This window comes from Hemiscyllium ocellatum, chromosome 37 (assembly GCF_020745735.1).
Source record: "Hemiscyllium ocellatum isolate sHemOce1 chromosome 37, sHemOce1.pat.X.cur, whole genome shotgun sequence".
In the NCBI taxonomy this organism is placed as follows: Eukaryota; Metazoa; Chordata; class Chondrichthyes; order Orectolobiformes; family Hemiscylliidae; genus Hemiscyllium; species Hemiscyllium ocellatum.
In genome coordinates this window covers 3,749,710-3,777,121 of record NC_083437.1, presented here as the reverse complement: position 1 = coordinate 3,777,121, position 27,412 = coordinate 3,749,710, and the positions used below count along the sequence as shown (strand labels likewise).

The window sequence follows — 27,412 nt, the reverse complement described above, 5'->3', positions numbered from 1 at the left end:
ATGATGATAAAATTACAGCATGCTGCTGTGCAGAGGGATCTGGGTGTCCTTGCGCATGAATCACAGAAGGTTAGTTTATATGTGCAGCAGATCATTCAGAAGGCAAATGAAATTTTCCTCTTCTTTGCTTAAGGGGTTGAATTTAAAAGCAGGGAGGTTTTGTTGCAGCTGTTTCAGGTGCTGGTGAGGCCACACCTGAAGTACTGCTTGTTTTGGTCTCTTTCTTTGAGAAATGATGTACTGGCACCAGAAAGGGTGCAGAAGAGGTTCACGAGGTTGATTCTGGAATTGAGAGGGTTGGCTTATGGGGAGAGACTGAGTAGACTATGATTATATTCATTGGAATTTAGAAGAATGAGGGGGATCTTATAGAAACTATAAAATTATGAAGGGAATAGATATGATAGAAGTAAAGAGGGTGTTTCCACTGGCAAATGAAACTAGTACAAGAGTGCACAGTCTTAAACTTAGGGGGAGCAGATTTAGGACTGAATTGAGAAGGAACTTCTTCACCCAGGGGATTGTAAATCTATGGAACTCCCTGTCCAGTGAGGTAGTTGAGGCTTCCTCATTGGATGTTTTAAAAGCTACGATTGATAACTTTTGGATCATCAATGGAATGAAGGGTTGTGGTGAGAAGGTGGTTATGTGGTATTGAGTCCACAAAATGATCAGGCATGATCTTACTGAATGGCTGAATGGGCTTGAAGGGTCAGATGGCCTACTGCTGCTTCTGGTTCTTGTGTTCTTATGGTGAGATTTAAACTTGGGCCCCCAGAACATGTCTGAGTCTCTGGATTCCCAGTCCAGCAAAATACCACAACACATACTCTCACTGTGCAGATAGAATAGGCTTTGGAATGGAGGGAGAGTAAGGGAAATGTTTCTTGTTCTTCTTTAGTTCTGTGGTAACAATTGATTTCTGAAAGTCTCTCTCATTGTCCTCTCTTTTGATAAGAACCCTCTTTCTCTGAGTGTGTCTGTCTGAGTCCTTCCTGGGAACTTTGCAAAAATAGTGCCTCACAGCTGGCCTTATACAGATGAAAACTTAAACTAGCTTGGGATATTTAGTTTTGATCTGAAGATCCTGGTCTGTTAGCAATAAAAGAGACCGGAAATAAACTGCAGCTTCAACAGCAAACAACAGTGTCAAGAGACTGTAAAGATCTTTAAAAGGCCTCCCACCTGATTCCAAAGCTCCTAGTCAATCTGTCAATCAGTTTAACCTCCTGACACAAATGGCGTCAATGCCAACTTTGTGACCCACTAAAAGTTTGTGTCTTTGGTGTGAAATTACCTCCATCAAGAGATCTGACTTTTGAATCCATCAGAAACACAAGTCAAAAGTGAAAAGGACTTCTGCTTACTGGATCCACACTGACTGATCTCCTGTAAGGAGTTAAATACGGGAACTGTTAATTATTCAGTTGGTTAACATTTTTTAACATCTTCAATTGCATCTTTAGTTTGTAGTGTGTGAATGATGTGTCATTAGAGATTTTGGTATGTGAGTGAATAAATAATATTCTGAATTGTTAAACCCATGAAGAGTCTACTGCTAGAGTTTAAAGCTGGTCACTCAAGAAAGGTGCTTCAAAACCTTTCTCAAAACCCACACTGATTGTGAATAATAAGGCAGTTGGAGCAGTCAGTTTATTTCTCTATCCTTGATGGAAATAATTTTACCAGGCTTATTTTGATCCTGCAGTATCATTACAGGCAATCTCCAATTTGCAAACATCAACTTAGAAATGCTTGTATCTTCAAATGAGATCCTGTAGTACTTCAGTAAATTAAATTTTATTTATTAATTTTAAAGATCCATACTAATTTGTGCTTGTATATCCAAATGATAATTTGTGTATTGTTCTGTATTTTCTTGTGATCTGCTTGCGCGCAAATTAACTTACAAATGTACCCAAGAATAGAATCCATTCATAGCCCATGCCTGCCAAAATAACTGGATTCCCAGTGTGAGGTGAGAGTAACATCACGGCCACATTTGATCAGATGTGATATCAAGAAGCCCAAGCAAAACTGGAGTCAATAAGAATCAGGGCAAACTCAACCGATTGGAGTTATACCTGAGATAAGGGAAGATGATTGTGGTTGTTAGAGGTAAGTCATCTTAGTTTCAGGATATCACTGTGGGAGTTCCTCAGAGTAGTGTCCTGGGATGTTCACTGAGGACTGTACAGTATTCACCATTCGCAACTCTTCAGATACTAGAAGCAATGTATGTTGAGCAAGCTGGAAGAACAAAACCTCATCTCCCACTTGGTGGCTTTACAGCCTCCAGGCCTCAAAATCAAGTTTAACAATTTGAGAGCATGGACCATATCCTTCCATATCTACTACTCAATCCTAGGTCCTGTCATGACATAAATTGCTTTCAGTACAGCCAGCCCAGTTTCACCATCTCGCAGCCCTCATTTTCATCAATCTAACTTCTTTTCTTCTCGAGCTTACGATCAACATTCCCTTTGTCTGACCACCTTTATTTTTCTCTCTCTCTGGGCTCCCTTTCCATATAATGCGATGGATGTGATTGCATGAGAGAGGATGCAGTTGGAGTGTTTCTGATATGAAAACAGAGTAGATAGACTGTGACAAACAAAAACAAAACTGCCAGAGAAACTCAGCAGTAACTGAGGAGAAAAAAAGAGTGTTAATATTTTGAGTCTAATGACCTGATAGCAGCTAGGTAAAAGGGATATGTATGCTGATCACATTGGGGTAAAGGAGTGTGCAAAGTGAATGAGCAAATGAGGGTCTGAATGAGTGACTGAATGAATGAACGAATGAGTGTACTGTATCATTAGTATAATGCTATGGTCAGAACTCCAGTGTACTCAGAGGTTTCATAGAGTCATAGAGATGTACAGCATGAAAACACACCCATCGATCCAACCTGTCCATGCTGACCAGATGTTCCAACCCAACCCAGTCCCACCTGCCAGCACCCGGCCCATATCCCTCCAAATCCTTCCTATTCATATACCCATCCAAATGCCTCTTAAATGTTGCAGTTGTACCAGCCTCCACCACATCCTCTGACAGCTCTTTCCATGCACGTACCACCCTCTATGTGAAAACGTTGCCCCTTAGGTCTCTTTTATATCTTTCGCCTCTCACCCTAAACCTATACCCTCTAGTTCTGGACTCTCTGACCCCAGGGAAAAGACCTTGTCTATTTAACCTAACCATGCCCCTCATGATTTTATAAACCTTTATGTAGTCACCCCTCAGCCTCTGATGTTCCAGGGAAACAGCCCCAGCCTATTCAGCTTCTCCCGAAAGCTCAAATCCTCCAACACTGGCAACATCCTTATAAATCTTGTCTGAACCATTTCAGGTTTCATAACATCCTTCCACTAGGAAGGAGACCGGGATTGCACACAATATTCCAAAAGTGGTCTAACGACTGTCCTATACAGCCGCGGCATGGCTGCCCAACTCATATACCTAATGCTCTGACCAATAAAGGATAATGCCTTCTTCGCTATCCTGTATACCAGTGACTCCACTTGCAAGGAATTATGAACCTGCACTCCAAGGTCTCTTTGTTCAGCAACACTCTCCAGGACCTTTCAGGACCTTACCATTAAAGTGTACAAGGAGGAGAAAGCGAGGACTGCAGATGCTGGAGATCAGAGCAAAAATGTGTTGCTGAAAAAGCTCAGCAGGTCGGGCAGCATCCAAGCAGCAGGAGAATTGACACTTCGGGCATAAGCCCTTCTTCAGGAATTAGAAGGGTGTCCAAGCAGGCTAAGATAAAAGGTAGGGAGGAGAGACTGGGGGGAGAGGCGTTGGGAATGCGATAGGTGGAAGGAGGTTAAGGTGAGGGTGGTAGGCCGGAGGGTGGGTGGGGGCGGAGAGGTCGGGAAGAAGATTGCAGGTCAAGAAGGCGGTGCTGAGTCTGAGGGTTGGGACTGAGATAAGGTGGGGGGAGGGGAAATGAGGAAGCTGGAGAAATCTGCATTCATCCCTTGTGGTTGGAGGGTTCCTCGGCAGAAGATGAGGCACTCTTCCTCAAGACATCATGTTGCCATGGTCTGGCGATGGAGGAGGCCAAGGACCTGCATGTCCTTGGCGGAGTGGGAGGGGCAGTTAAAGTGTTCAGCCACGGGGTGGTTGAGTTGGTTGGTGCGGTGTCCCAGAGGTATTCTCTGAAACGTTCTGCAAGTAGGCAGCCTGTCTCCCCAATGTAGAGGAGGCCACATTGGGTGCAACGGATGCAGTAAATGATGTGTGTGGATGTGCAGGTGGAGGTGGGGGGGGGGGGGCGCAGAGTGGGAGGAGGTGTAATCTAGGTAGCTGTGGGAGTCGGTCGGTTTATAGTAAATGTCCATGTTGAGTCGGTTGCCCGAGATAGAAATGAGAGGTCGAGGAAGGGGAGGGAAGAGTCTGAAACGGTCCAAGTAAATTTGAGGTCGGGGTGGAAGGTGTTAGTAAAGTGGATGAACTGTTCAATCCCCTCGTGGGAGCATGTGATAGCGCTGATACAGCCATCAATGTAGTGGAGGAAAAGGTGGAGGGTGGTGCCAGTGTAGCTGCACCTTTTCCTCCGCTACATCGACGACTGCATTGGCACTACCACATGCTCACACGAGGAGGTTGAACAGTTCATTCATTTTACTAACACCTTCCACCCCGACCTGAAATTTACCTGGACTGTCTCAAACTCCTCTCTCCCCTTCCTACACCTCTCCATTTCTATTTCGGGCGACCGACTCAACAAGAACATTTACTATAAACCGACCGACTCCCACAGCTACCTAGATTACACCTCCTCCCACCCTGCCCCCTATAAAAACGCCATCCCATATTCCCAATTCCTTCGCCTCCACCACATCTGCTCCCAGGAGGACCAATTCCAATACCGAACAACCCAGGTGGCCTCCTTCTTCAAAGACCGCAATTTCCCCTCAGACGTGGTTGACAATGCTCTCCACTGCATCTCCTCCACTTCCCGCTCCTCCGCCTTTGAACCCCGCCCCTCCAATCGCCACCATGACAGAACCCCACTGGTCCTCACCTATCACCCCACCAACCAGTAGATACATTGTATCATCCTTCGTCATTTCCGCCACCTCAAAACAGACCCCACCACTAAGGGGAGGGGAGGGAAATACATCCTATCAGCTTTCCAGAAAGACCACTCCCTCCGCGACTCCCTCGTCAGGTCCACACCCCCCACCAACCCAACCTCCACTCCTGGCACCTTCCGCTGCAACTGCAAGAATTGCAAAACTCGCACCCATACCTACCTCCTCACTTCCTTCCAAGGCCCCAAGGGATCCTTCCATATCCGTCACAAATTCACCTGCACCTCCACACACATTTACTGCATCCCCTGCACCCGATGTGGCCTCCTCTACATTGGGGAGACACGCTGCCTACTTGCGGAACATTTCAGGGGCACCCGCACCAACCAACCCAACCGCCCTGTGGCTTTAACTCCCCCTCCCACTCCACCAAGGACATGCAGGTCCTTGGCCTCCTCCATCGCCAGACCATGGCAACATGATGGCTGGAGGAAGAGCGCCTCATCTTCCACCTAGGAACCCTCCAACCAGAAGGGATGAATGCAGATTTCTCCAGCTTCCTCATTTCCCCTTCCCCCACCTTATCTCAGTCCCAACCCTCGAACTCAGCACCGCCTTCTTGACCTGCAATCTTCTTCCTGTGGGTCAGGACCTCTCCGCCCCCACCCCCTCTCCGGCCTATCACCCTCACCTTAACCTCCTTCCACCTATCACATTCCCAACGCCCCTCCCCCAAGTCCCTCCTCCCTACCTTTTATCTTAGCCTGCTTGGCACACCTTCCTCATTCCTGAAGAAGGGCTTATGCCCGAAACGTCGATTCTCCTCCTTGGATGCTGCCTAACCTGCTGCGCTTTTCCAGCAGCACATTTTTCAGCATTAAAGTGTACAAGTCCTGCTCAGATTTGCTTTTCCAAAATGCAGCACCTTGCACTTATCTAAATTAAAGTCCATCTGCCACTCCTCAGTCCATAGGCCCATTTGATCAAGATCCTGTTGTAACCTTCTTCACTGTCCGCTGCACCTCCAATTTTGGTGTCATCTGCAAATGTATTGACAATACCTCTTCTGCTTACATCAAAAATCATTTATATAAATGACAAAAAGTAGTGGACCCAGCACCGAACCTTGTCGGACACCACTGGACACCTGCCTCCAATCTGAAAAGCAACTCTGCACCATCACCCTCTGTCATCTACCTTCGAGCCAATTCTGTATCCAGATGGCTAGTTCTCCCTATATTCTATGAGATCTAACCTTGCTAACCAGTCATGAGTTAGGAGTACAGTAGGAGGGACAAGTATGCATCCTTGTGGGGGACAAGTGTTGAGGATTGTCGTGAAGGAGATGCTATTTTTTACCGTCACTGATTGCAGTCTGTGGGTCAGGAAGTCGAAGATTATAGTGTTGAAGGCAGAATTGTAGTTAATAAGTAGAAGCCTGACATGGGTTTCCTTTTGTTCAGATGTACCAGGGATGAGTATGGGGATGGAAAATGGCATCTCCTGTGGATCTGTTGCGCTGGTAGGCAAATTGCAAGGGATTGAAGCAGCCTGGAAAGCTGGAGTTGATGTGAGCCATGAATAACCTCTTGAAGCATTTCATAATTATGGAGGTCAAAGCCATCGGGCTGTTGTCATTGAGGCACATTGCATATATTTTCTTTGGTATCAGGATGATGGTGGTCTTCTTTAGGTCGGTGGGGATTTCAGATTGCAGCCAGGAGAGGTTAAAGATGTCAGCAAATAGTCCTGCCAGCTGGTGCACACAGGATCTGAGTGCACGGCTGGGGACTCCATTTGGGCCAGTCGCTTTCCATGGGTTTATGCTCAAGAAGACCGATATGTGACGATTGAGGGAGCAGGTGTGTCTGGGCCATTGAGGCAGGTGACTCTTTCACTGACCTTCTGCTCGAACTAAATGTAAATAGCCTTGAATGCATCGGGGAGGAATATATTTTTGTCTGCTGTTTTGTTCTGCTTCATTTTAGAACTTAGTATATAGAACAATGCAGCACAGTACAGGCCCTTCAGCACTTGATGTTGTGCTGACCTTTTATCCTACTCTAAGATTAGACTAACCTACATACCCTTCATTGTACTATCTTCCATGTGCCTATTCAAGAGTTGCTTAAGTGTCCCTAATGTATCTGACTGTACTGCCTCTGCTGGCAGTACATTCCACACACCCACTACACTCTGTGTAAAGAACCTACCTCCAACATCTCTGGCATGGTGGCTCAGTGATTAGCACTGCTGCCTCAGCGCCAGGGACCCGGGTTCGATTCCCACCTTGGGCAACTGTCTGCATGGAGTTTGCACATTCTCCCCGTGTCTGCGTGGGTTTCCTCCAGGTGCTCTGGTTTCCTCCCACAGTCCAAAAATGTGCGGTCAGGTGAATTGGCCATGTTAAATTGCTCATAGTGTTAGGTGTCTTAGTCAGGGGTAAATATATGCAACTGGGTCTGGGTGGGTTACTCTTCGGTGGGTCAGTGTGGACTTGTTGGGCTGTAGGACCTGTTCCACACTGTAGGGACTCTAATCTAATCTCCCTTAAATCTTCTTCCTATCACGTTAAAATTATACCCCCTCATGATAGACATTTCCACCATGAGAAGAAGTCTCTGGCTATCCACTTATCATTTTGTACACCTATCAAGTCACCTCGCATCCTTCTTCTCTCCAATGAGAAAAGCCCTAGTTTTCTCGACCTTCCTTCATCAGACATACCCTCCAGTCCGTGCAGCATCCTGGTAAATCTCCTCTGCACCCTCTCTGAAGCTTCCACATCTTTCCTCTAATGAGACGACCAGAACTGAACACAATATTCCAAGTGTGATCTAACCAGGGCTCTGTAGAGCTGCACCATACTCTTGAGGCTCTTCAACTCAATCGCCCTGCTCATGAACCCTGTCTTCTTAACAACCCTGTCAACTTGGCTGGCAACTTTGAGGGATCTATTGACATGAACATTAAGACCCATCTGTTCCTCCACACTGACAAGAACCCTGTATTCTGCATTTAAATTCAATCTTCCAAAGTGAATGACTTCACACTTTCCAGGTTGAACTCCACCTGCCACTTATTTGCATTCTGTCAATATCCCGTTGCAACCTGCAACAGGGCTCCATACTATTCACAAATTCCACCAACCTTCGTGTCATTGGCAAACTTACCAACCCACCCTTCCACTTCCTCATCTAAGTCATTTATAAAAATCACAAAGATTAGTCCATTGTGTGTGTAGATCTTGCCGCAGTCAATGGGTCTTCCTGTGGTCAGGTTGGGACTCTAACATAGCCTCTTAGCAGCTCCACTGGCCTTACGAAGGACATAACTGGACTTCCTGTAAAGGTCTTATAAAGGTCCTGGTTGTCTACCTTGAACTTTTATCGCATGCCTGGTCTTCAGTAAGTAATGAATTCCCGGTGCATCCATGATTTCTGATTGGGGACTTCCGAATTCTGTTCTTTGGTATGTATCCCTCTACTCACTTGCTAATGTAGTCCATGACAGTGGTGGTACATTAGTCTAAATTGGCTGCTGAATTCTTGAATATAGACCAGTCCACAGATTCCATGCAGTCCTGCAGAAGCTCTTCCACTGTAGATCAGCACTGCACTATTTTCTGTACTGGGTCCTCATGTTTCAACTTCTGCTTGTAAGTTGGGCGGAAGAACACAGTATTGTGATCTGACTTTTTAAAGTGTGGATGTAGCAACAAAGGGATACCTCAACGATTTAAATTATCCTAAAGTATTGTAACAGTGTTGATTGCAAGGTTTGTGAAGGTTTGTAACTCAGGTTGAGGTTTAGGGTGTAGGTTTGCTCACTGAGCTGTATGTTTGATATCCAGACGTTTCATTACCTGGCTAGGTAACATCATCAGTGGCGACCTCCAAGTGAAGCGAAGCTGTTGTCTCCTGCTTTTGATTTATATCTTTCTCCTGGATGGGGTTCCTTGGGTTTGTGGTGATGTCATTTCCTGTTCGTTTTCTGAGGGGTTGATAGATGGCGTCTAGATCTATGTGCTTGTTTATGGCATTGTGGTTGGAGTGCCAGGCCTCCAGGAATTCTCTGGCATGTCTTTGCTTAGCCTGTCCCAGGATAGATGTGTTGTCCCAGTCGAAATGGTGGTTTTTTTTTCATCCGTGTGTAGGGCTAAAAGACACGACCCTCTCACTCTCGTAGCCCTACACACAGATGAAAAAAACACCATTTTGACTGGGACAACACATCTATCCTGGGACAGGCTAAGCAAAGACATGCCAGAGAATTCCTAGAGGCCTGACACTCCAATCACAACGTCATAAACAAACACATAGATCTAGACGCCATCTATCAACCCCTCAGAACATAGAACATAGAAAAATACAGCGCAGTACAGGCCCTTCGGCCCTCGATGTTGCGCCGATCCAAGCCCACCTAACCTACACTAGCCCACTATCCACCATATGCCTATCCAATACCCGTTTAAATAAATGAACAGGAAATGACATCGCCACAAACCCCAGGAACCCCATCCAGGAGAAAGGTATAAATCGAAAGCAGGAGACAACAGCTTCGCTTCACTTGGAGGTCGCCACTGATGATGTTCCCCAGCCAGGTAATGAAACATTTGGATATCAAACCTACAGCTCAGCGAACAAACCTACACCCTAACAGTGTTGAGGCTGGTTGATCATTTGCCAAATTGCAATAGATTGTGAATGATCCTGACAAAGCTAGTTTAGCAGTTCAGAGACTTCTGAATTAGCTGGAGGAGGGAACATATTTCCTAAGGTATTCTTTCTGCAACGTGGCAGATGATAGATCAGCAAGAGGCTGGAATGGTACACTATAGCCTCAAAGATCTGATGTGACTTGTTTTAGATTGGCTGCTGCCTGAGAGGAACTGCTTAGGAGATTGTGAAGACTGCAGATACTGAAGATCGGAGTTGATAAAGTGTGGCGCAGCAGGTCAGGCAGTATCTGAGGACCAAGAGAGTTAACATTTTAGGAATAACCCTCATTTAGGGATTCCTGCAGAAGGGTTATGCCCAAAACATCGACTCTCTTGCTCCCGAGATGCTACTAGAGGACTGGCACCTGATCACTGGGCACATACAGTAGCAAAAGACATTAAATTCATACTTGATGTTCCTCAAGTGAAGGCATCAGAAGGAGCATAATGAAACAGATTCATTCCTGCAGTCAGGAAAATCCATTTAAATGCACAGGCACGAAAGGTAATTATTGGTTATCCGTTTTTTTAAATCTCAAGAGGTATCAGATTAGAATAGAAAGAATGGTCTTTTGCAGTTATGCATAACCTTTAGTCAGGTCCCATTCTGATAGAGGCATTGTACCTTTGGAAGAATCAAATGGCAAATGAATGCAGTGAGTATTCATGAGAACAATCATTGTCTGCCCCTTGAGTCAAGAATGACTTCTCAATCTGTTTTTGGCATCAGTTTTTATGTTCTCAACTTGGAGCTTTGGGCGCATGATGCTGGAAGTCCCTTAGGGTGTCAGATTCAGAAAGCAGGCTTTAGTTCCTTTCCTTTCGTCACTGCTCTGCCTCCATTATCAAGATGTTGTGACTCAAAGCGTGATGATGCTTGATGAATAAATTGTCTCCATTTTTAACAACTGGTAGAAAGCTCCTCAGTCATTAATGACCGTGCTTCCACACTTCAGAATGTCTTTATTAAATTTTATTTGTATTTCTCTGGAAGGCTGGCCATTTCAGAATTGTGGAAACAGCACCAAGCGGGAGAGGTTATATTCAAACATTCAGACAGTGTCCAGTCCACCACAGTTGATTTTCCAGGAATTTTGCCTATGTTTGTGTTGGTGGCCTCAGAAAAGTCACAAATATTTGTTTGGCAATCCTCACTTTGCATCCAAAGGGTGCAGTGAAGGCAATGCTGTTAAAATTTCTTTAGTGCTGGTCACAAGTACACAATCTTAGTCGTCACTGGAGCAAAGGTATGATGACAAAAGCTGCTCTGTTTACTAAGACTTTAACCTTGCAGAGGCTTTTCATGTCAAATGTTTGTGTTTTGCCTCGACTGTTCCAAATCTAATCTGGTCACCATAGACATAGACAATCTAAGATTTTGTGAATAATGCGGTGTCACTGCCCACTCTATAAGAGATTTGCAAGCAATTCTAGATCTCTTTAATTCAGCATTTCATATGCTTGGCCTGTCGTGAATGTTGCCAAACCCCAAATCATATCAACCCTCACCTAGTCAGTCAATATGGAGGGAGATTAATTCTGATTGAGGTACTTAAAATATGGAAATTATTTGACAACCTACGCATGTACAAAATATGCTGTCTGGTGGAGGAATTAGAATTAGTCATTCAAGAGTAAAATCAGAATGTACTTTATCCCTCAAAAGCATCTGGAATTCTGTACTGTCCAAGGATCAATTAGAACTTTCAAGTTTGAGACGGACAGATTTTTTTTGTCAGGTGAGCGTAACAAAAGTTATGGAATGAAGAGGGGAGACTTAAAAATGAAGTATAAATCTAATGCCTATTCTGAACAACTAAATTACACTAGTGCTATTCACCTTCTGAGGCCTGACTCATCTCAACGTTTCTTAAATGCTATGAGTGTACCTGTCTCTACCACCCTCTAAGCAGTGTATTGCAAATCTCTGCCAGCCTGTAAACCACTTATCCCTCGCTGTAAACCTTGAAAACCTTTTTCCCATGACAGATGTGTCCAAGATTTACCCTATGTGTGCCATCCATCATTTTGTACACTGCATTCAGATTGTCTTTCTGCTCCTTTGTGTCTGCTAAAACATCTAATACCACCTTCTTGTAAATCTTAACATTCTTCTAAACCTTGGGCTCTAATGTTTAGGTTCATTCATTCCTTAACCTGATTTGATCATTGATGAAATTGCAAACTTTTGTACTTTATTCACTCACTGGATGTTGGTATTTCTGGTTGGGCAAGCATTTATTACCTATTTCTAACTATCCTTGAGATGTAATGGTGAACTGTTTTCTTGATTTTCTGAAGTCTACCTGGTGTAGAGACGGAAGTGTGTCAGTTACAGGCAACAAGTACGTCTAAGTGGGAATGAATTTCCATACACAGGTTTCCCCCACTTTTTGAACATTGGCTTTACGCCACTCTGCTTTTACGGAAGACCTATTTTCAAGAATCTGAAGAGCATTTTCGCTTTTATGAAAAGCAGCAAACTTTTTCCCATATAACATAATGCTTCATTGCTTGACACAATTCTGGCTTCCGATAAGTTTTTAAAGGGACATTCTACTTTTGGAAAGTGGGGGATACCTGTACATAAAAATAAAAATCCCTAGACATGGCTAGAATCCATAACCATGGCTGATGTCACCATGTTCTGGGATTGAGATCAAGTTGTGTTGCCTGAAGATTCAGGCTGCTTCAGTATCTGAGGAGTTCTGAATAGATCTGAGCAACCATCACACCTGACTGAATGTTGGAGGGAATGTCATTGATGAGAAAGCTGAAGATGGTTGGGTTGAGGATATTACTACACTTGCAAATGTGTTGCTGGTCAAAGCACAGCAGGCCAGGCAGCATCTCAGGAATAGAGAATTCGACGTTTCGAGCATAAGCCCTTCATCAGGATGGGGGCTTATGCTCGAAACGTCGAATTCTCTATTCCTGAGATGCTGCCTGGCCTGCTGTGCTTTGACCAGCAACACATTTGCAGCTGTGATCTCCAGCATCTGCAGACCTCATTTATTACTACACTTGCCCAACAAGCGCAGTCCAGTGGGGAAAAGAATTTGAGATTGATACCACATTTGAGGTGAAAATGTACTTTCTGATTTCACTCTTACATAGGCTTATTCAAAATTATCAAAAGAAGTGCAGATGCTAGAAATCAGACATAACAACTAGAAGTTCTGAAGAAGGGTAATTCAACCTGAAATGTTAACTCTGATTTCTCTCCAAAAATGCTGAGCTTTTCCAGCAATTTTAGTTTTTGTTTATTCAAGATGATGTTGTCTATTCTTGCTTTTCTACTAAAGGAAATAATTTATCAGTATACATCTTTTTTCATCCTTTTGTTATTGTTTACTGTAGGCTAGAACACCTTCTCAACTTTGTACACTCAAGGGAATATGAGAAAAATGTATGCAACCTATCCTCAGTGTTTGCCCCTTTAAGTCTGTAATCATTCTGCGCAATTTGCAGATTACCTGCTCCAAAGACAGCATATCATTCCTTTCATACCTTGCTGAAAACTGAGCACAATGTGCCATATGGAATATCTGATTAAGATACTTTGCAACTGAAGCATACTGTTCTTCACATCACAATATTCCAAACAACTTGAAATGAAGGTCAACTTTCTATTAGCCTTTTGATTATGTTTTGCCCTATGCACTAATGTCTTTCTCCCTTTCCATATCTAGACCCTCTGGTTTCTCTGCTGCTCTACAATTCCCAGATCTCTCACCACTAAAATGTTCCAATTTTGCTTTCTCACTCCAAAGTGGATTATGTCACACTTTTGTCATTTTGATGCAGAGGTGCTGGTGTTGGACTGAGGTGAACAAAGTCAGAAGTCACAACATTAGGTTCATTTAGTCCATATAATCCAACAGGTTCATTTGAAATCACAAGCTTTCGAAGTGCTGTTCTCCTTCGTCGGGTGAACTCCCGAAAGTTCTGGTAATTATGCCGGGCAAATGTATTTAAGGGTATTGTGCCATAAATCTTGTTATCTAAGAACAGTGCATTTTTAATCCATATTGATATTATATGCCTTCTGTAAACATTGAATAGGCCCAAGATAAGCTGCAGGTAAAGAAAGATAAATGGCTGTGAACTGCCTTAAGCGACCCTTATCCATTGTCCAAGCCTGGTAAAGATAGCAAATATTACAAAATGCCAGCAGGGGTCATTTGGGCAAATACCACAAGCCCAGGTTTAACACAAAGCTGTGCAGGCTGACAATTTGGCTTTCAGAACCTCTAATGCAACTGCACAGCCTGTTGAGGAGGTTTACATTACCTAGCAATAGGCTCGAGGAAATACTATGTTCCCCAAGCATAGCATGGTAGGTTATGGCATTTCTGAAGGCCTGTAAAAGATTTAATATTATTCAAAAGAATTGAGAGTGAGATCTTAGCACCAAATAGGTGAGTGTAGAATAATGTTACTGATGTTCATATCCAGTGACAATGCATTGTGCATTCAGTCATATTGGGAGAAGAGGACTGCAGATGCTGAAGATTAGAGTTGAAAGGCATGGTGCTAGAAAAGCACAGCAGGTCAGATAGTATCTGAGGAGCAGGAGAGTTGATGTTTTGGGCATTAGTCATTCCTGATAAAAGAGCTTATGCCTAAAACATCCACTCTTCTGTTCCTCGGATGCTGCCTGACCTGCTGTGCTTTTCCAGCACTTTCAGTCATATTGCCTACTTTCACCTTCCCTAAAGGGAAAGTCCCGTGGTATTTTCATTGAAGAGCTATGATATGACCCAATAATTTCACTGTTTAGCGGACCAGCAGTTTGGATTTTGTTACAGCAGATCTGTTTCAAAAGTGGCCTCTCTAGCACTTTATAGAGGAGGAAGTTTGAAGCTGCACCTTCAAAGTAAAGCATTTATTTTATTTGGTGGAATTGAATCTCCTCTTTAGAGGTGAGTTTGATGACAAGGAGCATTTCATCAGGTAGGGGCATGACGGTATTGGACATCAATGCCTTCCTGCCCTGCTCTGAGCAAGTCCAGGGTGGGAAGGCTTTTGGATATTCTTTTTGCCCTGCTGCCAATTGTTGACCACTTAAAGGCCTTGTTGTAAATGAGTGGTTTTCCTCTAACACACTGGAGTAGGCAGGTCCTGTAGTTTGCTAAAATTAAAGAGGATGGTGGCAGCAACTTTCATTATGAGCATCAGCTTTTTAAAGCCACATCTGCCCATGTTGGAATTTGGATATTTTTGGAGTCTTAGGGGACCCAGCAACAGGGGCTGGTTGCTGGGAGCCACACCACCCCCAAGTCTTTGATATCTTCTTCTCTTGCCCTGCTACCCCATCCCTGTGAATCAAGTGCCACAATCAGCAGTAATACTGTTGCCTGGGTGCTTCAGTAATCTTAGATCTGTGTGTGTGTTACCAGCCGATATCATTGTTTTCCCAGTGGAACCGACAGCTCCTGGTGGGATGGGGAGAGATCTCTGTACATGGAGCTGTGGAAGGCTCCCTTCAGTTGCGAAGTACTTAATCTGGTGGGCTTTCCCTGCAGGTGGCAATGCAGCGCTCTCATCAGCTGTCCAAGGCTAGATAATAGCAGGAAGTGAGGCAACATGCAAAATGTAAACCAAGGAATCTGAAAACCAAAGTAAGGTTTTGGAACAGTCTTTACATCTTTCAGGATACAACTCTGACAGGCATAATCATCAGTTGGTGTTCGGACATCTGGTACAAATGACCAAAACTGATATTGTGTAAGAGGTACCAATTAAGAAAACAAGCAGGAAAATCATTTGCTTTCGTGTCAAGACAGATAAACTAGAACTATGTTAAGTTTATGGTAACCTTACGGTAACATCACCCTGAAAAGGTTCATCAGACATGTTGAGTTCTGCAACTAAATTTATGATTGATGTTCTATTTTCCTTTATTCATTATTTTTAATTATAACAATAAGCATTTATATAATGCTTTTGGCAGCATCAGGATATTCTGAAGCCCTCAACAGCCAGTGAAGTGCTTGCTTATTACATATGTAATGTAAAATATTAGTAGCCAGTCTGAGCACAGCAAACCCCCAGAAACAGCATTGCGATAAGTGAGCAGAAAATCTGTTCTAGTTCATTTATTTTTGGTGTGTTTTGAGGGATACATATTGGTCACAACACTGGGAAGGACTTCCACATGATCTTTTATGTCCACCCAGGCGAAGGTATTTCATGACTACTGCAGTGGCCTGGTTCACCAAGAGGAGATCCACCACAGCCACACCCAGGAGTTTTGTTAGGACTTAATCCTAATGAGGCCCTTACCAGCCCTATCTTACCTTCTAGCAGCATTCCCAGGGCCTTCCAGATAAAGATCCTGCTTCCACAAGTTGGCAACTAGCCAAAGGCAGCAACTGCTCGGTGGTGCTGTTGGGTATGAACAATGGTCATCAATGGTACTGTAGGAGATCAGAAGGAAAGAGCAGCCATGACAGGGTCAGGATAGAGATGAGTGAGATGGCCTCATCAGGCAGCATCCAGCAAATGAGTGGCAGGGAGTTAGAGGGTTGGTTTAGAGGGCATGTAGGATCATCCAATGGGGTAGACAAGGTACTGCATAGAATTGGCCTTTTCAGTGAGTAGGGACACTTGTCTAATTGAAACAGACAACTAATTGGATGGAGACTGGAAGGCTACAGGTTTTCCACCCCTTCCCTGACTTCCCACCCAAGAAATTGATTAATCCAGCTCCAGCCTGATCCTTGGACAAGGCATTAAATTCTGCCCAGAGTTTCCGTTTCAGTTTAATGTTTTATTTCATCGACAGTACCTCTGATTTTGCAGCACTCCCTTAACACTGCACTGACATGTCGTCCTAGATATATGTTGAATGCAATGAAATGAAATTTGAAGCTACCACTTTCTGAACCAAATGTGACAGAGCTGCTCTGTGCCCTGCCAACAAGTGGTATGAGTCATAGAGATGCACAGCATGAAAACACACCTTCCTCTCCTAAATAAATCTAGTCCCAGTTGTCAGCATTTGAACCATATCCCTCGATTCATATACCCATCCAGATTTCTTTTAAAAATGTTGTAATTGTACCAGCCTCCACTCATTGCATACATGCGCCACCCTCTATGTGAAAAAGTTGCCCCTTGGGTCCCTTTTAAATCTTTCCCCATGCACCTTAAACCTCTAGTTTTGGAATCCTCTAACCTGGGGAAAAAACTTTGAATATTCACCCTACCCATGCCTAATGATTTTATAAGGTCGCCCCTTAGTAGCATATTCAGCCACACATAGTCCAACCCCTCCAACCCCAACAACATCTTTGTAAATCTGTTCTGAACCCTTTCAGGTTTCAAGTTACTCCTGTACTCAATGCACTGACCAATAAAGGCAAGTATACTAACCACCTTCTTCACTACCTTGTCTACCTTGCGACTCCACTTCCAAGGAATGATGAGTTGCCCACACAGTCCCCAGGACCTTAGCATTAACTATACAAGTCCTGCCCTACCAAAATGAAGCATCTCAAATTTATCTCGGTTAAGCTCCATCTGTGACGACTTGGCCCACTGGCCCATCTGATCAAGGTCCCTTTGTTACTCTAAGGTAACATGCTTCCTATATTCACATCTAAATCATTTATATTAATGACAAAAAGTGTGGATCCACCCAATGGATTCTTGTGGCATACTGCTTTTCCAGTGCTACACTTATCGACTCAGAGGAAACACTGGCAAGGTTATCTTCTGCATCCCCCCAATACCTCAGATACTGACACACCAGTGGGAAGGTTAGTCTGAAAATGTTTGCGAACATAATCTATTGAGCATCTGAAGTGACAGCTCTGCAGCTGGCCAAGGGAAAACAAATGCCCAGGCTGCTGGTATTCAGGATTGCCATAAACCAAAAGCCTGCTCAGCTCCAGTTTGATGTTGGCAATCAGTGACCTAATGCACATGGACTGTGAGGAACAAGAACAGCAGATAGGTAAGTGGGATACAATGATACTCATTGCCTAGAGGCTGCAGGAATGCAGCTACACTTTGAGAACCTGGCTACCTCAAGCATGCAGTTATATGGTTGCTTCCATGGAAAGGATGACGACTGCCATTGAGAGCCATGTGGTGCTATAACGTCAGGGTCTGCTGGAGAGCTGCACACGCATGCACTCCATTGCCCCTGCCACTGTTCTCAAGACTGAAGTCATGGCAACAGGGTGATGGGGAATCTGGCACGTACCTAGTGCCTTTTCTTCATAAAGAAACATGACAGTGCCAGAAGACACCCAGCTGAAAGGGAATCACTTATAGTCCCCTCTTTGCAAACACTCCAGATGTGACTAGGCCCTGCACTTCCTCCCTACCTACCTCATCCAAATCTTGAAAGTTCAAACTGAGGATGGTCCTGTTGCCACAGGCAGGTGCATTAGAGATACAGCATGTTGCTGACAATATCAAGATGGCCGTCAGCAGACTTTCATCTGATTCTACCAAAAACCTCAACATAGCCCAAATTGTTTAGGCCCTGGTAAGCTTCCATCATTAGTAATTTCTTGCCAATGTTCAGATTGGAATGCCTTTTCAATGTATATTTTTCAAGGCCAGAATCTTCCAGGCCTGGATGTGAAAAGTGATCTCAGTGAGGTGGGCTGATGGAATGGCCACTTATGCAACTGTTTCACTTCCATGTGGCAGGAATTTGCAGTTTGGAAGAGGTGGTGGGAGGGCCATCAATCTGCAGTAATTGTGCATGATTGAAGGACTGGGCATAGGGCAGGGGTAACATCTGAGTCACCACACTGCTCTTGTTTCTAATCCCCATAATCTCCTCCTCTTCTTGTGACCCTCACTCTCCAAGATACACCCCTGCACCCTCATCACCCAAAAATACACTTACGCTTTCCATGGCAATCCTCCATCTTGGGGTCTGGATAAAACTGTAATGCTTGTAGAAAGCGAGGACTGCAGATGCTGCAGATCAGGGTCAAGAGTGTGGTGCTGGGAAAGCACAACAGGTTAGGCAGCATCCGAGGAACAGGAGAATCAACATTTCGGGCATAAGCTCTTCATCAGGAATGAGGCTTGTGGGCCTGGGGGTGCTGAGAGATAAATGGGAGAGGGGGAGCGGTGTTGGGCCAGGGGGAAAGTAGTTGAGAATGCGGTGGATGAAGGTGAGGGAGAAGGTGATAGGTCAGAGAGGAGCTTGGAGCAGATAGATGGGAAAGGTGATGGAAAGGTCAGGAGGGCAGTGCCAAGTTGGCGGTTTGGGACTAGGATAATGTTGGGGGAGAGGAAATTAGGAAACTGTTGAAATCCACATTAACCCTGTGTGGTTGCTCACTAGCAGCCAATAAACTGCTTGGAACAGCTACTGGGCTTTCCCACTTTGACAGGATACTTTAATCCCTCCTTTAATCTTTCCCATTTCTGGACTTAATGAGAAAATACTGCTGACTGTTTATTGTCATCTGAGTTGCAAACATATTTAATCAACTTGCAAACAGCACCCACACCCCCCCCAAATTTCTCAACCAGAAACAAACACAGAGGTTGCAGTACAAGCTCAGCAGATCTGTCAGCATCTATGAAATGAGTTCAGTGTCAACATTTCGAATCTGGTCTCCCTTCCTCAGAACAAAATTCCTCAATCAATTTGTCTGATTTGTCCTGGTGAAGTTAAGAATCAACTTGATAATTGCAGAAGTATTTTCACTGGCCTGTTGTTTCACTAGAGGAGGTACTAGAATCACAATTTACAAACCAAAATCTAAATAATAATAATAAATAAGCATTTTGAATACCCTGGAGATTTCGAGGAGCTGTGACCATGTATGTATGCTCATGGTGTGCACAATGCTGTGCTTTAAACACTAAATGTGACTATTTAGTAACCAAAGATATGCATATCCACACTTTTTTGTAAAGTTAAATAACAATTATCTAAAGTTTGATATGATTGTCATTATGTTATATCTTTAATGTAATTTTCTGAACATAATAACCAGGACAGCCCATTTTGGATTGCAGCATTAATCTGTTCCATCTTCCTGGTGATTACCCTTCAGACAACATATATATATAATGTTACCCTGTTCTGTCCATTATCTTTCACTATTGGTCCCTTGTGACTGTATGTAATTGCAATAAACTAAAATCATAACAACCGTGGCATTCTCTGATGTCTTCATAGCTGGTTGTCCCCAAGTAATGTCTTTAATTGATTTGATTTCTCTTTTCCATTCATTTTAATTGAAAAACAAAGATCATAGATCAAGACCTTTAGTGTAGACTATGACCAAAATTACACACAGTATTCCAAACGTGGCCTCAGTGTCCTGTAGTGATGCAACATGACATCCCAACTCCAATACTCAATATTACTACCAATGAAGGCAAACATGGCAAAAGCCTTCCTATTCACCATGTCCACCTGCAACTCCACTTTCAAGGAACTATGTACCTGCACCACTAGGTCTCTTTTTATTTAACAAATCAGTTGATCAGCCTGAACCAGGTCTGTTTCTCTTTCCTGTGGAAGAATGGTTTAAATTAATTTTAAATTATCACTGTTTAAATTCAGCCATTTGAACTGTCCTTGGTAAAGAAGACATACAATAAAAAAGGACTGTAAATAATCATGTATAAGTCAAGCCCTTAATTTTGGCCCCAAAAAAGCTTGTATTTTCCATATATCTCGTGCAAATCGACCCTATTATACCGCATAATAAATCTCTTACAAAGAAAACTGCATATCCCCATTAACTTATTTTTGCTGAAATTTCATAGATTTTTCAGAAAATATTTGCTTAATGAAGAAAATAAGTCAATATTCCCATCAACCCTCTTAAACGAAATGGCGTTCATTCATTCATACCGGTAACTCTACTCATCGCTCCTTGTTTATCACATCTCTATTCATTCATTCATAACTCGACTTACCGCACTTGGTTTACTACAGCACATTTTCAATCATTCTTTCAGTCGGACAGGTAACTCTACTCATCGCTCTTTGTTAACTGTATCACATCTCTATTCATTCATTCTTAACTCTACTTATCGCATTTGGTTTACTACAGAATGTTTTAATTCATTCATTCATTCAGATCGGTACTAAATCTATCGGTATCTATTGCACTTTATTCGCTTTACATCCGAAAGTTAATATCATTAAAAAGTTAATCATTTTAATTGTGCCATTATCTCTGAATGAAAGTGAGGTATATTAGCTACATAGCCCTTCCTGAAGAAGGGTTCATGCTCGAAACGTCGATTCTCCTGCTCCTTGGATGCTGCCTGACCTGCTGCGCTTTTCCAGCAACACATTTTCAGCTATATTAGCTACATACTGGTTTTTCTTTGACTCTTTGACATTTCATTGTACAGCTTTGTTCAGTTGCAAAACTATATGAGAAATAACACTAAATTCACTCATATGGAGGGATTTTACTGGATACATTGTTCCTCTTTTAAAGTTCAGTTTTGTATTAATCAGTATTGGTGTAACTATTCTAAGTTAATTCACAATTACTGCACTCTTTCGAATAATAGTGTGGGTGTGCAGTTTAAGTTTCATTTCTTTAATTCGAGCACCGTTTGTTGTGAGCTGCTGTGCGACAGGGCCTTCCCCCACTCCCCCTGTGGGCCCCCCTTCCCATTTGGCACTAGACTACAAACCTCCAGCGCCTCCTAGGTGCACGGCAGGGAGGCAGCGCCGGTCACCCCTCTCCGATGACATCACTGCCTGTCAATCAGAACGCCTGCCTGCTTCATGGGCAAGCCACAAGCCAAGCAGAGCTGCGACCTGTGAGCAAGGAACCCTGCCCACCTTACTGTCACAGAGAGTTTGAAACTCCTTGTATTGTATGTATGTAACAAATTGAAGAAAGTTTGTGTTCCTGACTCAGGCCCAGCAGGAAGATGGACAGTAGAAGATTAGGATTCAGTAACTATTTAGGATTCTTCTAGAGAAGGATGTGGCAGGTTACAGCGGAATATAGATAAGTTGGGCAGAAAGGTGGCAAATGGAGTTCAATGTAGCTAAGTGTGAAGTCATTCACTTTGGTAGGAGTAACAAGAAGATGGATTACTGGGCTAATGGTAGGCTACTTGGTAGTGTGGATGAGCAGAGGGATCTTGGTGTCCATGTACACAGATCTCTGAAAGTTGCCACCCAGGTAAATAGTGCTGTGAAGAAGGCATATGGTGTACTGGGCTTTATTGGTAGAGGAATTGAGGTTCCAGAGTCCTGAGGTCATGTTGCAGTTGTATAAGACTCTGGTGCGGCCTCATCTGGAGTATTGTGGAGTATTGTGTGCAGTTTTGGTCGCCATACTATAGGAAGGACGTGGAGGCATTGGAACGAGTGCAGAGGAGGTTTGCCAGGATGTTGCCTGGCATGGTAGGAAGATCGTATGAGGAAAGGCTGAGGCACTTGGGGTTGTTCTCATTGGAGAAAAGAAGGTTTAGGGGAGATTTGATAGAGGTGTACAAGATGATTAGGGGTTTAGATAGGGTTGACAGTGAGAACCTTTTTCTGCTAATGGAGTCAGCTGTTACTAGGGGACACAGCTTTAAATTAAGGGGAAGTTGGTATAGGACAGATGTTAGGGGTAGATTCTTTATTCAGCGAGTCGTGAGTTCATGGAATGCCCTGCCAGTAGCAGTGGTGGACTCTCCCTCGTTATGGTCATTTAAGCGGGCATTGGATAAGCACGTGGAGGTTATTGGGCTAGTATAAGTTAGGTAGGCTTCGGTGGGTGCAACATCGAGGGCCGAAGGGCCTGTACTGCGCTGTATTTTCTATGTTTTATGTTTACTCTGGATTAGTTGTGCAATCAAATCGACTTCTGTTAACACGGCATTTCATACTATAGCACGAATTTCAGCCCTTTGAAAACAATACCTCGTGTATAAATCAACCCCCAATTTAAATCTTAAAAACCTTAAAAAAAAGTCTTCAAAATCGGACCTATACACAAGTATATATGGTAATTGGTAGCCATGGAGGTGTGTTCTGCTATGCTGCCATGGTCAGTTAGCTTAAGCCACTTGAAGAGTAAGACCACAAGAATTAAGTCAGTCAGTTAAAGAAATGGCTCATTTAATGATAATGATTGCATTGTTCTCTGTGATTCTCATTACAAATTGATATTGTTAACATGCATTTGATAACTGATTTTATCCAAAAAGTTCAATGTATCTTTAAATAGGTAAAAACAGTCGTAGGCTGCATTTTTCCAAGAACAGAATTAGAAAGCCCTGGGCAAGAAATGAGTAAACAGAAAGTCCAACTGGGGTGACGCAGGGGCTCAGTGGTTAGCACTCCTGCCTCACAGTGCTAGAGACTTGGGTTTGATTCCAGTCTTGGGTGACTGTCTGTGTGAAGTTTGCACATTCTTCCCTTGTCTGCGTAGGTTTCCTCCAGGTGCTCTGGTTTCCCCCCGCAGTCCAAATATGTGCAGGTTAGATGAATTGGCTATGCTAAATTGCCCAGAGTGTTCCAGGATTTGTATGTTAGGTACATTTATCAGGGGTAAATGTAGTGGGAACGGGTCTGGATGGGTTACTCTTCGGAAGGTCAGTGTGGACTTGTTGGGCCGAAGGGCCTGTTTCCACACTGTAGGGATTCTAGTATGGTTTTCAGTTCTTTATGTCCAGAAATTAGGTTAAATTTGCCGTGAAGATTAACAGGCAGGTGGATGCAATAGTCCTGCTTAAAAAAAAGATTAGATTTGCAAAAATAAAAATCTGTGACATGGTTACTGTGCACTCAGCCATTTTATTAGTTAAAGGAACAGTTTGGGATGAGGAAATTGCTGGTCATGTCAGCATTGTGACTGATGACTCAGAATTATAAGACCTACGATCAGATTTTGATTTAATAGCAGAATGATGAATGGTAACTTGAGTCCAGATTTTAGGATGCAATCCAAGGCAGTATGCAAGTGTAGCTGTTAAGGTGACCAGGCTCCCAGAGACACCTTGCAAATCACAAAAGGTACACAGGCAGGCTTGGGAAGAGGAGGAAGTATTTGACAGTGGGCCAAACAGAGGTCTATGGCTTCAATGAGCTGACAGAAGCAGTATTCCTGACCCCTTTGGACTGCACTTCCAAACGTTCTATGAATCAATGATTTAGCGACAGAATGTCTGAATAAGCTGTATTGGTTAAAATGTCAAAAAACATGTAGTGAGAACAAAGAACTCAATAACCTAGCATGGCCTGGGTCTTTGCAGTATTGTCCAAAATAACAACCCATTTGACCTCTTATAGTGAGACATGTTGGCCCAGGAAAGGTCCATAGGAGAGAAACTAAAAAGTTTAAAATGTGTTTATTGTGAAGAGGAGCTAGAGCTGACGAATTTATTCAGGGAGATTTACTTGGAATATGTAAAATAATTAAGGGAAGAAACTGGGTAGAATGATATACATTGTTTATTGTCAGTGCAATTTCATTTTGTGCTGTCGAATATTTACATACTTCACTAATATGGATCTGTTGTCTTGTGCTATTTCAGGCTTGCTTTTACCTTAACAGATTGCATTCATGAATTTTGTTTTCTAGAACTGGAAGAAATTTGGCAAAATGATTTTGGTAAGTTCATCAGTATTCTAGAGACAAATTGTTACTCACTTAATTGTTGTATTGGGAGGGTTTGCTGCGTGAATCTCTTTTAAGGTGTGAATGTTATAGCTGATTGAGTCTAAAAGTTGTATACAAACACACAAACCAGGAACAGAATTAGGGCACTAGGCCCTTTGGGCCTGCTCAGCCATTTAATAAGATCATAGCTGATATGATTTTAACATCACCTCCAGATTCCTGCATATTTTCATCCCTTTTGTAATCAAGAGTCTATCTGTCTTAAAAATATTTTAAAATTCTGAATTAAGTGCCTTTTGAGAAATGAAATTCCAAAGACTCTCAACCTTCTGAGAGAAGAAATGTTTCCTCATTTCTGCCTTAAATGGATAGTTCCTTTTTTTAGATTCTCCCATGTTCTGTTGACATCCACTCAGTCAGGACCCCTAAGGATCTAAAATGTTTCAATTAAGTCGCCTCTTACTCTTCTGAATTCCTAAGGATACAGGATTAGCCTGTCTAGTCTTTCCGCATAAGACAATCCGCTCGTTATAGGTATTAATCTAATAAACCTTCTCTAAACTATAGCAGTGTTTAGCACTGCTGCCTCACAATACCAGGGACCTGGGTTCATTTCCAACCTTAGGTGTCGAGTTTGTGCCTTCTCCCTGTGTCTATTCAGGTTTGCTCCGGTTTCCTCCCACACCCGGAAGATGTGCAGGTTAGCTATGCTAAGAATTGCCCTGTAAAGTGTAGGCTATCCATGGTAAATGCAGCGGTCCATGGATTCAATGAGAAGACAGAACTACTCCTGACCCTGCAAGGTGAGGGTGTGATGCTTTTCTTTAAGTGATCTATTCCCAGTGAATCTACTCTCTGGTATGAAAACTGTGTCAATGTTCAGGCTATTGAGCCCATGGTGATTATAACTTGTGTATATTTCCAACTTTCTCTAAGGCAGCTGTTAGTCCCATACAGAAAGCCCTGACATTCCAAATTGCCAACTGGGGAGATGGTAACTTCTTTATTTTGTTTTTGTTTGTTTGTTTATCTAGAACAATGAATTCCATCTAGTTGCTGAGCTCCAGAGTCCCATTAAAGCAAATGGAGAAAGTGGCAGGTCAGCACCAGTTAGTCAGAGTTGCCCAATTTGAGGTGGGCAGTGTCTGACCAGTGAGATATGATGATGTTCCACTACTCGAATCAGCCTGTACCTGTTCGCCACTCCTATCGATTTTGGTGAAAACTTCCCTGTGAGGCTATGTACTAACAGGGAGACACTTACATAGTTGGTAATGATTTTTGCATTGCAGTTACCAACACTGTGAACTGAAAAAGAAATAGAAGCTAACACATTGAAAACACATCTGCTCTTCAGTCCACTTGAGGCCTCTTATGGACATTTTACGCAAATTTTACACATTTTCTACATTTAAGTACTATATAAAAGCAAACTGTTGTTGTTGAGTATTCTACTAGTATTCCAATTATTAACATGTTCATGACAGACCTTTTAAACAATGAATTAATTCACACTTCACTTGAACTACAGAGTAAGTGAAGGGTACAGGTAAATTTGGTGAATAGAGAACACATGGTTTAAGCAAGTTGTGAATGATGATTATTTGTGTATGGAGTTCCCTGGCAGACTTCTAAAATATTATTCATGCAAATAATCTGTAAGATACCATAAGTCATAAATTATGATTTATTAATTAAATTTATCATTGCAAATTGTGAACCTAGTTTGTTTAACAATTACTTGTTTATAGTGTTCATTAATTAATCAGGTGTACTGAAATGTTCTTTTACCAAATCTTAATATCTAATTCCAGCTATCCATAATTACTTCCATACTTTGCACCTATAGTAAGTGTTACCATTTATATTCTGATTTATACAATATTCTTAATCATTTTGAATAATTTTCAAATGGCACTTAACTGAACTATTTGTTTCTAATTTCAGGTTATGCTTTTGAACGTCAAGGTAGCTATACCTTCCCAAGTATTTGTTTTTTTGTATCAATTCTAGTTTATATAAAATGTGACTGCATATCCATGGTGGAATTTTAAAAACCTCATCTAGTATAATTAATTTTAAGATATACAATACTGCAGAATAATTTACTTAATGGTTGGTTTCAGTGCAGATGGCTCAGGCAAACAAATGACAGGAAAAAGTAGACATTGGGCAACTTCAAACTGATGCTGGAAGCCTAGTGATGGGAGATAAGGAAATAGCAGGAGAACTTAACAAGTACTTTGCGTCAGTCTTCACAGTGGAAGACATGAATAATATCCCAACAATTAAAGGGAGTCGGGGGCTGAGTTGAGTATGGTTGCCATTACAAAAGAGAATGTGCTAGAAAAGCTAAAAGGTCTTAAAATTGATAGATCTCCTGGCCCCGATGGGATACACCCTAGAGTTCTGAGAGAGGTGGCTGAGGACATAGCGGAGGCACTGGTTGAGATGTTTCAAAAGTCACTGGAGTCAGGGAAAGTCCTGGATGATTGGAAGATCGCCTTTGTAACCCCCTTGTTCAAGAAAGGATCAAGACAAAAGATGGAAAATTATAGGCCAAATAGCCTAACCTCGGTTGTTGGTAAAATTCTAGAATCCATCATTGAGGATGAGGTTTCTAAATTCTTGGAAGAGCAGAATCTGATTAGAACAAGTCAACATGGATTTAGTAATGGGAGGTCATGTCTGACAAACCTGTTGGAATTCTTTGAAGAGGTGACAAGTAGGTTAGACCAGGGAAACCCAGTGGATGTGGTCTATCTAGACTTTCAAAAGGCCTTTGATAAGGTGCCACACTGGAGGCTGCTGAGCAAGGTGAGGGTCCATGGTGTTCGAGGTGAGCTACTGGTGAGGATTGGCTGTCTGACAGAAGGCAGAGATTTGGGATAAAAGGTTCTTTTTTGGAATGGCAGCCGGTGACAAGCAGTGTCCCGCAGGATTCAGTGTTGGGGCCGCAGCTGTTCACATTATATATTAATGATTTGGATGAAGTAACTGCGGGCATTTTCACGAAGTTTGCTGATGATACAAAGTTAGGTGGACAGGCAGGTAGTACTGAGGAA

General features: G+C 42.8%; 1 protein-coding gene across 1 annotated transcript in view; it reads left to right on the top strand.

The window, feature by feature from the left end:
• The window catches only part of LOC132833546 (uncharacterized), an 88,148-nt gene that overhangs the window by 3,364 nt on the left and 57,372 nt on the right, over window positions 1–27,412 (top strand). The window contains exons 2-4 of the mRNA XM_060851908.1: window positions 24,309–24,338; window positions 26,162–26,195; window positions 26,295–26,315. Of these exons, the coding sequence (XP_060707891.1) occupies window positions 24,309–24,338; window positions 26,162–26,195; window positions 26,295–26,315 (85 nt within the window). The remainder of the gene's footprint in view (window positions 1–24,308; window positions 24,339–26,161; window positions 26,196–26,294; window positions 26,316–27,412) is intronic.